Source organism: Pseudophryne corroboree, chromosome 2, assembly GCF_028390025.1.
Source record: "Pseudophryne corroboree isolate aPseCor3 chromosome 2, aPseCor3.hap2, whole genome shotgun sequence".
Lineage (NCBI taxonomy): Eukaryota > Metazoa > Chordata > Amphibia > Anura > Myobatrachidae > Pseudophryne > Pseudophryne corroboree.
In genome coordinates, this window is record NC_086445.1 from 381,467,071 (window position 1) to 381,483,755 (window position 16,685).

The 16,685-nt window shown below is 43.1% G+C and overlaps 1 protein-coding gene across 3 annotated transcripts in view; it reads right to left on the minus strand.

Moving 5' to 3' along the window:
* Window positions 1-16,685, minus strand: part of NALCN (sodium leak channel, non-selective) — a 1,296,054-nt gene that overhangs the window by 1,100,998 nt on the left and 178,371 nt on the right. For all 3 annotated transcript variants that reach the window (XM_063953246.1, XM_063953245.1, XM_063953244.1), the window contains one exon: window positions 9,993-10,175. In XM_063953246.1, the coding sequence (XP_063809316.1) occupies window positions 9,993-10,175 (183 nt within the window). The remainder of the gene's footprint in view (window positions 1-9,992; window positions 10,176-16,685) is intronic.

Sequence of the window (16,685 nt, forward strand, 5' to 3'; positions counted from 1 at the left end):
ATTTGTTGTACTTCCTACAGAATGTGCACATTTGCAGAAAGAAGCGGTATAGAACAGGTTTAATCTGCCATTACCTAGTGACGCCTCAAAAAACAATAACAATTTTTTTTAATTTTTCAGAAATAAATGTAAGCATTTTAAATGGATGAATAACAACTTTAAATGTGCCTGTGATATTTTTGATAAATCTGCTGTTTATATTATCCACATTGCACTTCCAAATTTTCTTTGAACAATTATGGTCATACTGTAATTATGTGGTTTAATTAATCAAATGTACCCAGGTAACAAAAAAAAGTAAAACAAATGAAAGTGTGGGTGTTAAAGTGAGAGCAGTGGGATCATACTGTAATATGCCGCTGACATCAATATAATAATACATACATCAACAGCACTGATTAAAATGTAATTGGGCCGTTCACCTACTGTAGCTCTGTATATGTTCTGTGTGCTGGGTGAACAAATCATTTAACTACTTTCTGTTTCTGACATTTATTGCTAAACAAAAAGAGGTTGAAGAAGCAAAACTGCCATAGTGCTCGCAGCAATAGTGGCATACCAAAAGAAAAAGTAAACTTTAATCATTAACTGTAAATAAGTTTAATGTAAGTTTTAAATAAAGTAAAGCATATAATATGTAATGCTGCTGATGTGTGTTTTTAAATACTTTGTTTTAAAACGTTGATTATTATTTTACATTTTAGTGTCTATATCTCACTCTTTTACACTCCTAGGTGGTCTCCAATGAAGGCACCTGGGTTTGATATACGGAGACCTCATAGTCAAGCTCTCAAGCTTGATTTGATCATCGTCTCCCAGGCCAAAACAGAACTCAGCATCATCTTTGCTCCCTCACAACCGACAACAGGATAATTCAATTGTTATATTGCGCCCAATTTCCAGTCTAAAGTGATGGGAGATCGCAGGGTGATATTAAATTGATCTTTTTTATTGCGCTGATCCCGCCCATCGAAGTCAGATTTTGCCGCGTATAGCAGCTAAACCCAACCAAACTAGTGGGTGTAACGCAAAAAGTCCCCTTTGTGCGCTCAAACGTGTCACTTTTTGGAAATTTCATCTAGCCACACCTGTGGAGTGCGACTTCAAAAGGAGCTACAATTGAATAGCTCCATTGGCCGCTATGTGCTGGACAAAAATCAATTAAATTCCCTGTAACATGCTCTACCTGTTCCTTATGCCCACTGTTATGGTGTAATCATCAAATAGTCTCTCTACACACAGCCACTTCCTTATGCAAATATTGTCACCTTCTTCTTTGCCAGAATACACCCTCTCTCACAGGATCTTACCAAATCACTTATCCATTCTGCCACTGACTACAGCAATCTCCGGGTACAGTATCTGGCATTCACTTGTCTATCCACTCTACAATCCATCCTAAATGTGAGACTAATCTTCCTCTTCTGCCACTTCTCATCTACTGCACCACATGCTACCCTGGCTCCCCATTAGTTCTCTAATTCAAATCAAGCTTCTCCCCCTCTAAAAAGCCCTCACCCTCGCCTGCATTTCAGGCATCATCTGACACAACCTGTTAAGCCTCTATCTTATACTTCTCTCCTCTGTTAACCAAATATCATTCATGACTCTAAAACTTTTCCCATGATGCTCCCCAATGAGGGAACTCACCACAGTGTCTGGCTAGACTACCCCTTAACCTTCAATTATTTCTGTTTGCCAAAACCCACCTCTTCACTATAGCCAATCCTACCCCAATTTGACACTGCTGATTCTGCATGCTCTTCCTATTACATTCACTGCTGTCCCCTTAACTTCTATTGTCTTTGTTTCTCGTTTCCCTCTGTCTAATGTCTGCAGTCCTTTATCTACATGCATCTGTTCAGGTTTTCTTTTGTAAATGTTACTGAAGCAAATACGTGAGCCATTTTACAGCTGAAACGAATATAGAAAGTGAATTGAACATGGATAACAGGTATACTATAGATCTACAAGGAAAGGGAAGGGAGGGTCTGTAATGGGGAAACTAGGACTAGGACAAAATGGAAGGAAGATAACTGTGACACTGCTACAGAGAGGTGTGTAGCAGTATCACCAAAGATGGAATTGATGAACAGGCTAATCAGTGTGTGGCTGGAGGGATCCGCCAGACAAGGAACAAAAAGGAGGTGTGTCCACACCTAGAGTCTGCCCTTTGCACAGAGCCCAGGTGAGACTGCTGGTGGACACAGTTAGACAGTCCAGGTAGAGCTGCAGTCAGAGTGAAACAGGCCGGGTGGTCAGGGTCAGACCTGGAAGACGCAGGAGGACCCCATAAACCTCTGACACTGCACTTGTGAAATTGTGGCAGTCAGCCAATCTAGACAGGAGCCTGTGTCACCTTGCAGGTAGAAGGCAAAAACTATGAGACTCTAACTTTGGCATGCAAGCTAGCTACCTTGTCAGATAGGAGCCATGCAGTGAAGTGGTGCCCTACTCAGCTAGTCTGTTTGTTATTTTATGCTCATTTATGTTTATGCTGAGAGTAAATTATTATTTCATTTGTTCCCTGGAGAACTGGTGTGTGAACTCTGTCTAAGCACACCTCCCTCTACCAAGCTAATTACCCCATATCCTCACAGGTTCTATAAGAGGGTGCCACGGGATGAAAAAAAAAATATATATATAAACAAAACAGTAAAACATAGCAGATGGTGAAGCATTCCCTCACATCATGCATGGGTCAACTGGGGACACAGGAGAGCCAAAGACCAAGGAGCCCAGAATAGAGTCAACATACTGTATTACTTCTATCATGTAGGTATTGTAATAGGTGATATTTTTCCATATTCACAATATGCCATATTTGAGCTTTTAGGACAGAAATGGTTAGATGAATAAGTCTATCTCAATTATGCAGTGACCATAATGTGGGATGCTAATTTGATTAAAAATGTACAAGTCTGGGGGCGGTGGGGGTGGGACTGGTTAACATGAGAGAAATATCCATGGATCCATTGGTATTGGGGTTTCGAGTAATCTATTAAGAAAGGGAAAACTCCACGAGGTGTGAACATCATCAAAGAGACTGATTTTATAGGTAGTGTATCCTACCCTGTTATGAACACCTCAGGTGCTTGTTAAACCACAAGTCATAGATTTGTAGCAGTGTATACAGTATGAGGTTTATTGTGGGAAATTACAATGACAGGAGGGTGCAGGTAAATTTGAAATGCAGACAAAGTTAGAAAACACAAGATACTGGAAACTGCATGAACACTGGGGATGTGTGTACATAAACAATACAGATATAGCAGATATTTTATGAACTTGTCCAGGCTGATGAACTAAGTAGATGAACTTGAAAACTTGAATAGTAATGAAAAAAACAGAGCTATTGAAAATAGAGTGCGGATGTGGAACCAGAAGACCCGAGAACTTTTTGCAGTATGCGACGGTAAAGTTGCCTGGGCTATGGGATTTGTCGGTTTTCTGTATTCTAATAGAGGTCTCTATTTCCTCAACTGAGTTCTCCCTGCTCAAGTAGCCTATTGCATCATGAAACAATTGGTGGAGACAGGCTATAGTAAAAAGTCAAGAATCATAGCATAAATAGGCGAAGTAGAGGAGGTGGCATGTAAATTGTAAAGGTAGCTGTAATAACTTGGAAACTCAGTGTGAATGGCTGCAGGATCGTGGAGATGATGATTTTTGGAGTTTTTAAGCAAGAGGATATATTTGCGATTTCTTCCTGACCTGGTTTTGGAGGCTATAATCCTGTCCACTTTATCCCCCTTCTCATAAAAGGTTTGCTGCAACCACTTGAAGTACAGTATTTTGCAGTATGTTCGGAGAAAAGGAGATCAAGAGACTGACGAACAGTGGAGAGTTCCGCTAAGGTTGAGGGATCAAGCGATAATGTATGCTTAGATTCAAACTCCTTAACTTGAATAGAGGATATTAGTGCGTGTCAGAAAATCTTTTTTTTCTTAGAGGCTGTGGTGATCAGGTGTCCCCTCAGGACTGCCTTATGAGTCACCCAGGGAGTGGAGGTTGAGGAGCTGGGAAGGAAATTTAATGTAAAATAGTCCTGAGGAAGGGAGCTTTGGTGGCTCATCATGTTGTCGCAGTTGTGGAGAAGGGTATTATTTTATCACCACATCATTGGGCAAGGGTGGTCAGTGATACCAAAATGGTCAGCTGAGATTGGGGCATGGTCGGACCAAATTAAGAGGTGGACCTGAACTTTCATTGAACAGAGGGCCAAGTCGTGAGTGGACAGGGTCATATCTATAAGGGAGTAGAAGTTGTATACTGGAAAGAAGTAACTAAATTCTAAAGTGAGAGGTTCCCTAATACACCAGGAACCTTAGAGGAGCTGGGATTTTATGAGATTATGAAGGGCTTTAATTCAGGTTTTAGATTTCATTTGCATTTGGTATGATTTACAGTGCAGACTGTCCAGCACTGGAGAGTTTGTGGCTCCTTACACATGAATGGTAATCAAAGTATGACAAACCTGCCCCTGTTGGAAATCCATTGTGAACACTATAATTTGCATCAATTGTGATTTTACCTGCAGTATGTTAATTAATATAATATCAATTTTGTTACCATGCATGTCAGAATTTCATTTTATATCTGTGGAAGCATATGATCACAGGATTTTTCCATTATGACATTTTCATAAAAAACCTTCACCTTACATCAGTATGTAACTTGCTAAATATATTTTATTCATGCAGAGGAATACCTTTTTTAATCTGCTATGTTGGTTATTTAAATGCAAAAATTGAGCTAGTCAGAAATACAAGTTTCCAATCGGTGCACTCATTCTATTATATAGGAAAAAGGTACCAACACTACAAATATGTACAGTATAAGTCTGTTGGCAACAATTATATGTCTGAAACTCCTAAGTCTTTGGAGAAATGTGCTAAACCTCATTTTGCGGGCACAGTGCTTTAGTCATCTCTCTTTTACCAGTAAGTACAAGGCCGCTGCGGTAGGTGGCAGATGCTTTCACAATGGTCAAAGTCTTATAACTGCAAGTGTTCTGAAATTCTACTAAAACTAAAACACTTAGGGGTCTGACTTGCTGATTTATGTTCACAGTCCCAGAAGGGGGAGATCGGACCACCTGGGGGTCAAAATCAGGTTCTGTTGCTGGCGGTACAGCAATGGCAACTAAATGAATTTGTTCCTTACTGTCCAAAACATGTCAGCCACATAAATTGGATAGAACACATAAAGCGGGGCATACAGTACAGTATAGTATGCAATTATCTGGCAGATAATTTGGACAATGGACCATTTGCTCCCAAACACTGGAAAACTGACAAAAACTGTCATTCATGCATTTGGTTAAATCCGTGATTTATCCACTGAATATAATCATCCAATGAATATAATCCACATAAAGCAAATGGATACACTGGTCTCTTCAATCCGTATTTCTCAACACATCTGTCCCCTCAGTGTCAACAGCTCTTCCAAATAAAATGATAAAAGGGGACATCTCACAGTGTAAAAACATACAGATTTATTTCAAGCAGTAATACGTGTCTAGGTTTGGTATTTGTATTACTCTGAACCTGTGACAGAAGTACTGGTGCTTGGAGCTGTACTGTGATGAAAGCTTGATGGTTTGATATAGTTCTTGGTCATTAGGTCAGAGAGAGACTTGAGGCTAGGGACGAGTCGGATGATTCACTAGAACTAGCACCAGGTTGTTGACTGAACCCAGAACAGGGAAGTGGAGTCTTACCCCACCGGTAGTCTTTTCCAGGGATCCCCGCAAGGGGATTTGGGTTTTGCTGCGCCCACCAGGCCGATCATGGCCCCCTGAGGGTCACCTGTATTGCAACTGGAATAAAATCACTGGAGCTATATATCTGGAACTGGACTGGATTGTTCACCGGGTTGAAACTGAAATGATGACACTTGAACAGAACTGGTACCGGACTGGAGTGAAACCGGACTGAAGGAGTGCTGACTGGGCTGGAACTGGAATAATGACATTTCTGAACTGGAACCGGACTGGAGTAAAACTGGACCGAAGTGGAACCAGACTGGAATGGATCCGGACTGGATGGAAATGGATTGGAGTAGATAGGTACAGAGATACAGGTTCTAAGGCAATACCTGTGAACACTGGGGAGCGCAGCTACAAGGCTCACACACTGAGCTGTGTGACTTATGGAACTGGCAACCTGAGCCCTGGAAAGCAGGAAGCTTTATAACCTTGGGTTGTTCTGGATTGGCTGCAAGTGTCAGCTGAGCAACAGACTGAAAAGGATTGGACAGAAGAGAGTCAGCTGACTGGAACCAAGATGGCAACGTCCATGACTGGTTTTGGAGGGAACTTTGGTTTAGGCCCAAACACCAGGAAGTAGGGCACTATGGAGGATCCCACTGAGGATTACACACGGAATACTGAGAGCACTGTACAAAGGCAGGTTGTATAGACTTCACTGACAACTAATCACAGTAGCAGAGAGACCAGCTACTGTACACAGAATCCTGCAAATTACTCTTACAGAGGAATTCTCACGCAGGTGACTGATCAAGAGCTGACCAGCAGCAGGAAACATATGGATCTATTTACTAAGCCTTGGATGGAGATAACGTCAACGGACATAAAGTAGCAGCCAATCCGCTCCTAACTGACATGTTTCAGGCTGGGTTTGAAAAATGACAGTTAGTAGTTGATTGGCTGGTACTTTATCTCCGTTGACTTTCTCTCCATCGAAGGCGTAGTAAATAGACCCCATAGACTGTAGCTTGTGTGTTGAACTGCAGGAGTGATGGCCGAGGTAAGACATAAAACATGAGAAATTTAGTCAGGGTTGTGACAATAAGCTGGAATAAAACAGAAAACAATCACAGGTAAAAATGGTTGCGTACACAAGGCACAATATTCAACGTTAAGGGGATTTAGGATTGCTACCCCAACAGGCAATTTCCCCTTCCTCTTTGTGGTTTTAAGGATCCCTTAGGTCTAAAGTGGCAGCAGAACGCTAAAAACCCAACCTTTACTATATGGGTCTAAGCCTTATGGACATTGATTAGTTTGAAGTTTTCCCCAGTGAAAGAGCACTTAGTGGTGACCCCCTGGCTGATTCACTCAGTACTAGCGCTTAACATGGAAACTGATAGGAATACAGTAACTGGAATCTATGGCTAAGAGAGCAGTGGACAGAGAATATCAGGAACAGAGAAGGAACTGGATAACTGGTACGGAGTGCTATAGTCGATAATTAGAACCAAGGTCTGCGATTGTCGGTGAAACCGATATACTGTGGGTACCAATGTTGGATTGAAGTATCGGATGGAAGTGATGTTGCTTCCCAGGATCAATGTGAATTGATAGAGCCAGAAGTGCAAGATGAAACAGGACAATATCTCACTGGAGTCAAAGAATTGGAGCTCTCTCTTCCTATGCAGCTAAGTCTGTAAACACAGTGGCACTGGCAACCTGAGACTTCCTGCCTTGTCCCTTTTATCCCCTCCAGACTGCAGGGAATGGCTGCGGAAGTCAGCTGGCATAGAGTTAGCTTCAGATTGGCAGAGATCCGATCAGCTGATTTAGAGCAAGAAGGCGGCACCCATGTCCCGGGGGACATGTAAGACGCCGAACCCCAACATGGACGTTGTGCTCCTGCACTCTCAAGCACTGCCCTGCCCTGTATTCTCTGCAGAATTGTGGCGTCGCAGCGGCAGGAGTGGTGAGTAATGGAGAATCCTCTTGTTCAACCTAAGGCCTGTAACAGTAGATATGATACAATGCCAAGAATCACAGCATCATTCCTCTCATCATGCTCATTTCACTAGTAGTCCGTTGGTTACGGGAGGGTGATCTGCATTCCATGGAACTCCCCCCAAAAATTGTAAACATTCCTGGAAGTGTAGGCAATTCTTATTCAAATTCCAGTAATTGCTTTACTGCAAACTGTCTTGATAAATATTGAGGCCATGGCCTGGTGTAGAATAGAGTCGGACACTGCACTTAATCTTACTTGCAGAATCCGATCATTAAATCCTGTCAGCGGTCTTCTAGTGCCCTCCTTGGTCAGCCCTTGTGCTTATCTCAGCCTGTCCGGCAGCTGAACACATTCGTGGCTTTTGAGGCTAATTCTGGTGCCTGCTCCAGAGAGTGCTGATGATTCAAGTAGCACCTACCTATTCCTGCTATATTTCAACTGCTATCCCTCTTCTCTGTCAAAGTGCGGCTGCTGTGGTAGGCACAGTGGCTACGAATCTTCTCTGACCTGCTCTGTCCTTGCTCTGATCTGCAGTTGGTGCCATTTGCTGCTACTTGGTCTGCATTGCTGGGCTGCTGGGACTCTGGTCATTCTCTCTCTGGTGGGACTTGCAGTTTGGACTGTGGCTGACGGATTGTGTCTGCTTACGTTTTTTGGTGGGAAGCTGCCATGTTGGATTCACTAACACTGCTGCTGTCTGCTGTGAGGCTGCTGGCCACTGCCACTAATTTTTCCTGCTTCAAGTATGTTTGGGAGTGATGTGGATGCCTGTTTTCATCACCTTTGCACTATATTGCATGATGACACTTCCCCAGAAGTATAATGACACTTCAGTCTGTTAAATGGCTACTTGCCGTTGTCAGTTAGGTTTATTTGTATACTGTAGTTTTTGGTCAAGGGTTTTGAGGGTACCATATGATACATAGATTTGGGCTGTTCTTAAGAAAACTTGCAACTGCATTTGATTGGTCGGCCTAGGCCATTAAATAATGGAATCAATTTAAGCCAATTGTGGACAAATTGCCTCCACCAACATGGTTTCCCAAATACAACACCTGTGTCATCCCTGTCTGACATTTGTCCATTGAGTTGGTGAATACAGTCTGTGCAATTCTGTTTAACACCTCCATCACTATGTCTATTTGAAGATGGCTATGTTGTCCAAGTACACCTAAATGAACTTCTGGCATCCTCACAGCAGATCATATGCTGCATGCTGGAATGTGGCTGGCACATTAGTCATCCCCAAGGACATGGCAGTGAACATGAATTGTCCAAACTGTGTTATGAATGTGAAGCGCTCCTAAGTAAGGGGTATCTGCCAGTAAACCTTACTAGGGTCCAAGGTAGTAACAATGCGGGCTACCCCCACCCAATACAGGAACTTATCTATGTGAGACATGGGGTAAGAAGCCATCACAGACAGTGACCTTGTTCAATTTCCTAAAATCCACATCGTAATTTTTAGGTAGTAATCCAGCTACCCATGGGCTGTTGGAAGGCACAATGTCTCCCATTAGCACGATTTTATGTGTATAACTCACAGAATAAGAATATATAGTAAGAATTGCATCTTATATTGAGAAGGGTTGGGGTTACGTGGCTTGCGCACGGGATCCCGCGGTCAGCATACCGACGCTGGGATCGTGGGCGCCAGAATGCCGGCAGGGGGGGGCGAGTGCAACACCCATGAATGGGAATAGCCCCTGTTATGTATTGTGGCTGGCGGCATTGTCAGTCTTTGGGATCCCTGTGTCTGTATGCTGACCGCCGGGATCCCGTGCGCCAGCCACGTAACCGCATCCCATTGAGGATAAGTATTAAAATTCCAGGACAAATCTTAAAACCTGGTATTATCATTGGAAAATAGTGACAGTCATAAACTGCAAACTTATAATGAATAACTCATAAAATGCTACACTGGAACATAAAGAGAAAAGAATTATCTAAATTGGGATGGAACTTGGGAAAAGCAGAATGGTTATTCTCCAAATACTACTATTTAATGACTCATGGATAATAACGAATTCTCTAATAGTGTCAGAAAAGCTTTGAAATTTGTTTATTGATTTTCACATAAATTTATTTTCACAATCTATAACTTTAAAATGGAAAAAAAAAAAAATAAAGTGTCAAAGATACAAGAACTAAAACCTACGCAACCCCATTTATGCACTTACACTGAAATTATGTCCCAGGATCTAGTGAACTGTGCAGGAAAAAAATAAATGGAAATCAAAATGCTATGAAATTATAAAATGTTCATCTCACCTTGACAATTCCTCGTATGTGCATTTTTGCAATCATCTCTGCGGTATAAAGGAACATCAATAGCGTGTCAAGAGCAATTGTCACATACTGTAGAGGAGGATAATGTTGAAAGGTCTTTGGGGTGTTCATACAAACGGAAATGACACTGATAATTGCACAGATGCGTAGTAATGAGTGCACCCACTGAAAAATAAGAGGGCATTTTAATATAGATTTTCTCAAGTCAAACGGCTACTGTACTTTATAGCTACATTATATATAATTAGCATCATGCACACAAATGTTTGTTTCAGCTGAAAGTCTAGTATTCATTGTTCATAAATGGCATTGATGATGAATTCCAAAAGTTAAAACTTCGTGAAAGAGTTATCTATACATACTACATGCACATTTCATTCATATATATATATTCTTCCATTGGATACATCATATCACAGTTGCATGTCCATGGACATATGTAATATTATCACATGAATATAAGTGATGGGCGATTATCTAACTCTTTTTATTGAAATTTAAGGAATACAAAGTGAATGAGTGTGCTGAATACTGGATATAAATGGACATGCTTTCTGTACTAAGATAACGGATTGAACTAGCTGTGCCTGAAGATTGCACTAATAAAGATTTGTTGTATCTTCAAATGTGACAAAGTAGTGAGTGCCCTTGTTTCAGTGTATATATATTCTTCTTAAAGAGTTCACAGATAGGTTTTAATTCACATACATTACGATACAAAGGTACATGTCATGTCGATGTTTCGAGCCCAGCAAGCCTTTTTATCAAGACCCAATTACCAGAGTGAAGAAGCCTAACTCACCCAGGCCTAATCTGGCCTATATATACCCAGAGACCATCACATGTCTCCTGCCATACTCACTCACATACAGGAAGTAGGCCACAAATTTAATAAACATGTTTAAATAATAGTCAATATCACTGAGCTGCACCGCAGCATTGCCATCAACAACATTACAAAATTCTCCAGGATTTTGTAATGTTGTTGATGGCAATGCTGCGGTGCAGCTCAGTGATATTGACTATTATTTAAACATGTTTATTAAATTTGTGGCCTACTTCCTGTATGTGAGTGAGTATGGCAGGAGACATGTGATGGTCTCTGGGTATATATAGGCCAGATTAGGCCTGGGTGAGTTAGGCTTCTTCACTCTGGTAATTGGGTCTTGATAAAAAGGCTTGCTGGGCTCGAAACATCGACATGACATGTACCTTTGTATCGTAATGTATGTGAATTAAAACCTATCTGTGAACTCTTTAAGAAGAATATATATACACTGAAACAAGGGCACTCACTACTTTGTCACATTTGAAGATACAACAAATCTTTATTAGTGCAATCTTCAGGCACAGCTAGTTCAATCCGTTATCTTAGTACAGAAAGCATGTCCATTTATATCCAGTATTCAGCACACTCATTCACTATCTGTGAGCACTTTAAGAAGACTGGTGAGTGCTCTATGTAATATATGGATATACTATGGCTAACTATGGAAGAATACCTTGGGATGCCTGAGATATACTGCACCCCAGCACGATGCCGGTATGAATTTTGTGAGTGCCACCATACACTGTGGACTATATATATATATAGATTCTGTTTTGAGAACCGAGTAAAACCGAGTAAAACCGAATCCGCTCATCACTAATATATACACAGTACATATCTATCTATCTATCTATCTATCTATCTATCTATCTATCTATTAGAGATGAGCGGGTTCGGTTTCTTTGAATCCGAACCCGCACGAACTTCACTTTTTTTTCCACGGGTCCGAGCGACTCGGATCTTCCCGCCTTGCTCGGTTAACCCGAGCGCGCCCGAACGTCATCATGACGCTGTCGGATTCTCGCGAGGCTCGGATTCTATCGCGAGACTCGGATTCTATATAAGGAGCCGCGCGTCGCCGCCATTTTCACTCGTGCATTGAGATTGATAGGGAGAGGACGTGTCTGGCGTCCTCTCCATTAGAATAGAGATAGATAGATTAGATAGAGAGAGATTGTGCAGAGTCGCAGACAGAGTTAGTTTACCACAGTCAGTGACCAGTGCAGTTGCTAGTTAACTTTTATTTAATATAATATATCCGTTCACTTCTCTCTGCTATATCCGTTCTCTGCCTGAAAAAAAAAACGATACACAGCACAGTCAGTCACACAGTGTGACTCAGTCTGTGTGCACTCAGCTCAGCCCAGTGTGCTGCACAGTCATCAATGTATAAATTAAAAGCTTATAATTAATTGTGGGGGAGACTGGGGAGCACTGCAGGTTGTTAGCAGGAGCCAGGAGTACAATTATATTAATTAACAGTGCACACTTTTGCTGCAGGAGTGGTGACCAGTGCCTGACCACCAGTATAGTATTGTTGTATACTACTAATATCTCTTTAAATATCAACCAGTCTATATTAGCAGCAGACACAGTACAGTGCGGTAGTTCACGGCTGTGGCTACCTCTGTGTCGGCACACGGCAGGCAGTCCGTCCGACCAGAATTGTATTATTTATTATTATATACCTACCACCTAACCGTGGTTTTTTTTTCATTCTTTATACCGTCATAGTGTCATCCTAATTGTTACGAGTATACTACTATCTCTTTATCAACCAGTGTACAGTGCGGTAGTTCACGGCTGTGGCTACCTCTGTGTCGGCACACGGCAGGCAGTCCGTCCGACCAGAATTGTATTATTTATTATTATATACCTACCACCTAACCGTGGTTTTTTTTTCATTCTTTATACCGTCATAGTGTCATCCTAATTGTTACGAGTATACTACTATCTCTTTATCAACCAGTGTACAGTGCGGTAGTTCACGGCTGTGGCTACCTCTGTGTCGGCACACGGCAGGCAGTCCGTCCGACCAGAATTGTATTATTTATTATTATATACCTACCACCTAACCGTGGTTTTTTTTTCATTCTTTATACCGTCATAGTGTCATCCTAATTGTTACGAGTATACTACTATCTCTTTATCAACCAGTGTACAGTGCGGTAGTTCACGGCTGTGGCTACCTCTGTGTCGGCACACGGCAGGCAGTCCGTCCGACCAGAATTGTATTATTTATTATTATATACCTACCACCTAACCGTGGTTTTTTTTTCATTCTTTATACCGTCATAGTGTCATCCTAATTGTTACGAGTATACTACTATCTCTTTATCAACCAGTGTACAGTGCGGTAGTTCACGGCTGTGGCTACCTCTGTGTCGGCACACGGCAGGCAGTCCGTCCGACCAGAATTGTATTATTTATTATTATATACCTACCACCTAACCGTGGTTTTTTTTTCATTCTTTATACCGTCATAGTGTCATCCTAATTGTTACGAGTATACTACTATCTCTTTATCAACCAGTGTACAGTGCGGTAGTTCACGGCTGTGGCTACCTCTGTGTCGGCAGTCGGCAGGCAGTCCGTCCATCCATAATTGTATTATTATTATAATATATACCACCTAACCGTGGTTTTTTTTTCATTCTTTATACCGTCATAGTGTCATACTAGTTGTTACGAGTATACTACTATCTCTTTATCAACCAGTGTACAGTGCGGTAGTTCACGGCTGTGGCTACCTCTGTGTCGGCAGTCGGCAGGCAGTCCGTCCATCCATAATTGTATTATTATTATAATATATACCACCTAACCGTGGTTTTTTTATACCACCTAACCGTGGCAGTCCGTCCATAATTGTATACTAGTATCCAATCCATCCATCTCCATTGTTTACCTGAGGTGCCTTTTAGTTCTGCCTATAAAATATGGAGAACAAAAAAGTTGAGGTTCCAAAATTAGGGAAAGATCAAGATCCACTTCCACCTCGTGCTGAAGCTGCTGCCACTAGTCATGGCCGAGACGATGAAATGCCAGCAACGTCGTCTGCCAAGGCCGATGCCCAATGTCATAGTACAGAGCATGTCAAATCCAAAACACCAAATATCAGAAAAAAAAGGACTCCAAAACCTAAAATAAAATTGTCGGAGGAGAAGCGTAAACTTGCCAATATGCCATTTACCACACGGAGTGGCAAGGAACGGCTGAGGCCCTGGCCTATGTTCATGGCTAGTGGTTCAGCTTCACATGAGGATGGAAGCACTCAGCCTCTCGCTAGAAAACTGAAAAGACTCAAGCTGGCAAAAGCACCGCAAAGAACTGTGCGTTCTTTGAAATCCCAAATCCACAAGGAGAGTCCAATTGTGTCGTTTGCGATGCCTGACCTTCCCAACACTGGACGTGAAGAGCATGCGCCTTCCACTATTTGCATGCCCCCTGCAAGTGCTGGAAGGAGCACCCGCAGTCCAGTTCCTGATAGTCAGATTGAAGATGTCAGTGTTGAAGTACACCAGGATGAGGAGGATATGGGTGTTGCTGGCGCTGGGGAGGAAATTGACCAGGAGGATTCTGATGGTGAGGTGGTTTGTTTAAGTCAGGCACCCGGGGAGACACCTGTTGTCCGTGGGAGGAATATGGCCGTTGACATGCCAGGTGAAAATACCAAAAAAATCAGCTCTTCGGTGTGGAGGTATTTCACCAGAAATGTGGACAACAGGTGTCAAGCCGTGTGTTCCCTTTGTCAAGCTGTAATAAGTAGGGGTAAGGACGTTAACCACCTCGGAACATCCTCCCTTATACGTCACCTGCAGCGCATTCATAATAAGTCAGTGACAAGTTCAAAAACTTTGGGTGACAGCGGAAGCAGTCCACTGACCAGTAAATCCCTTCCTCTTGTAACCAAGCTCACGCAAACCACCCCACCAACTCCCTCAGTGTCAATTTCCTCCTTCCCCAGGAATGCCAATAGTCCTGCAGGCCATGTCACTGGCAAGTCTGACGAGTCCTTTCCTGCCTGGGATTCCTCCGATGCATCCTTGCGTGTAACGCCTACTGCTGCTGGCGCTGCTGTTGTTGCCGCTGGGAGTCGATGGTCATCCCAGAGGGGAAGTCGTAAGCCCACTTGTACTACTTCCAGTAAGCAATTGACTGTTCAACAGTCCTTTGCGAGGAAGATGAAATATCACAGCAGTCATCCTACTGCAAAGCGGATAACTGAGTCCTTGACAACTATGTTGGTGTTAGACGTGCGTCCGGTATCCGCCGTTAGTTCACAGGGAACTAGACAATTTATTGAGGCAGTGTGCCCCCGTTACCAAATACCATCTAGGTTCCACTTCTCTAGGCAGGCGATACCGAGAATGTACACGGACGTCAGAAAAAGACTCACCAGTGTCCTAAAAAATGCAGTTGTACCCAATGTCCACTTAACCACGGACATGTGGACAAGTGGAGCAGGGCAGGGTCAGGACTATATGACTGTGACAGCCCACTGGGTAGATGTATGGACTCCCGCCGCAAGAACAGCAGCGGCGGCACCAGTAGCAGCATCTCGCAAACGCCAACTCTTTCCTAGGCAGGCTACGCTTTGTATCACCGCTTTCCAGAATACGCACACAGCTGAAAACCTCTTACGGCAACTGAGGAAGATCATCGCGGAATGGCTTACCCCAATTGGACTCTCCTGTGGATTTGTGGCATCGGACAACGCCAGCAATATTGTGTGTGCATTAAATATGGGCAAATTCCAGCACGTCCCATGTTTTGCACATACCTTGAATTTGGTGGTGCAGAATTTTTAAAAAAACGACAGGGGCGTGCAAGAGATGCTGTCGGTGGCCAGAAAAATTGCGGGACACTTTCGGCGTACAGGCACCACGTACAGAAGACTGGAGCACCACCAAAAACTACTGAACCTGCCCTGCCATCATCTGAAGCAAGAAGTGGTAACGAGGTGGAATTCAACCCTCTATATGCTTCAGAGGTTGGAGGAGCAGCAAAAGGCCATTCAAGCCTATACAATTGAGCACGATATAGGAGATGGAATGCACCTGTCTCAAGTGCAGTGGAGAATGATTTCAACGTTGTGCAAGGTTCTGATGCCCTTTGAACTTGCCACACGTGAAGTCAGTTCAGACACTGCCAGCCTGAGTCAGGTCATTCCCCTCATCAGGCTTTTGCAGAAGAAGCTGGAGGCATTGAAGAAGGAGCTAACACGGAGCGATTCCGCTAGGCATGTGGGACTTGTGGATGCAGCCCTTAATTCGCTTAACAAGGATTCACGGGTGGTCAATCTGTTGAAATCAGAGCACTACATTTTGGCCACCGTGCTCGATCCTAGATTTAAAGCCTACCTTGGATCTCTCTTTCCGGCAGACACAGGTCTGCTGGGGTTGAAAGACCTGCTGGTGACAAAATTGTCAAGTCAAGCGGAACGCGACCTGTCAACATCTCCTCCTTCACATTCTCCCGCAACTGGGGGTGCGAGGAAAAGGCTCAGAATTCCGAGCCCACCCGCTGGCGGTGATGCAGGGCAGTCTGGAGCGACTGCTGATGCTGACATCTGGTCCGGACTGAAGGACCTGACAACGATTACGGACATGTCGTCTACTGTCACTGCATATGATTCTCTCAACATTGATAGAATGGTGGAGGATTATATGAGTGACCGCATCCAAGTAGGCACGTCACACAGTCCGTACTTATACTGGCAGGAAAAAGAGGCAATTTGGAGGCCCTTGCACAAACTGGCTTTATTCTACCTAAGTTGCCCTCCCACAAGTGTGTACTCCGAAAGAGTGTTTAGTGCCGCCGCTCACCTTGTCAGCAATCGGCGTACG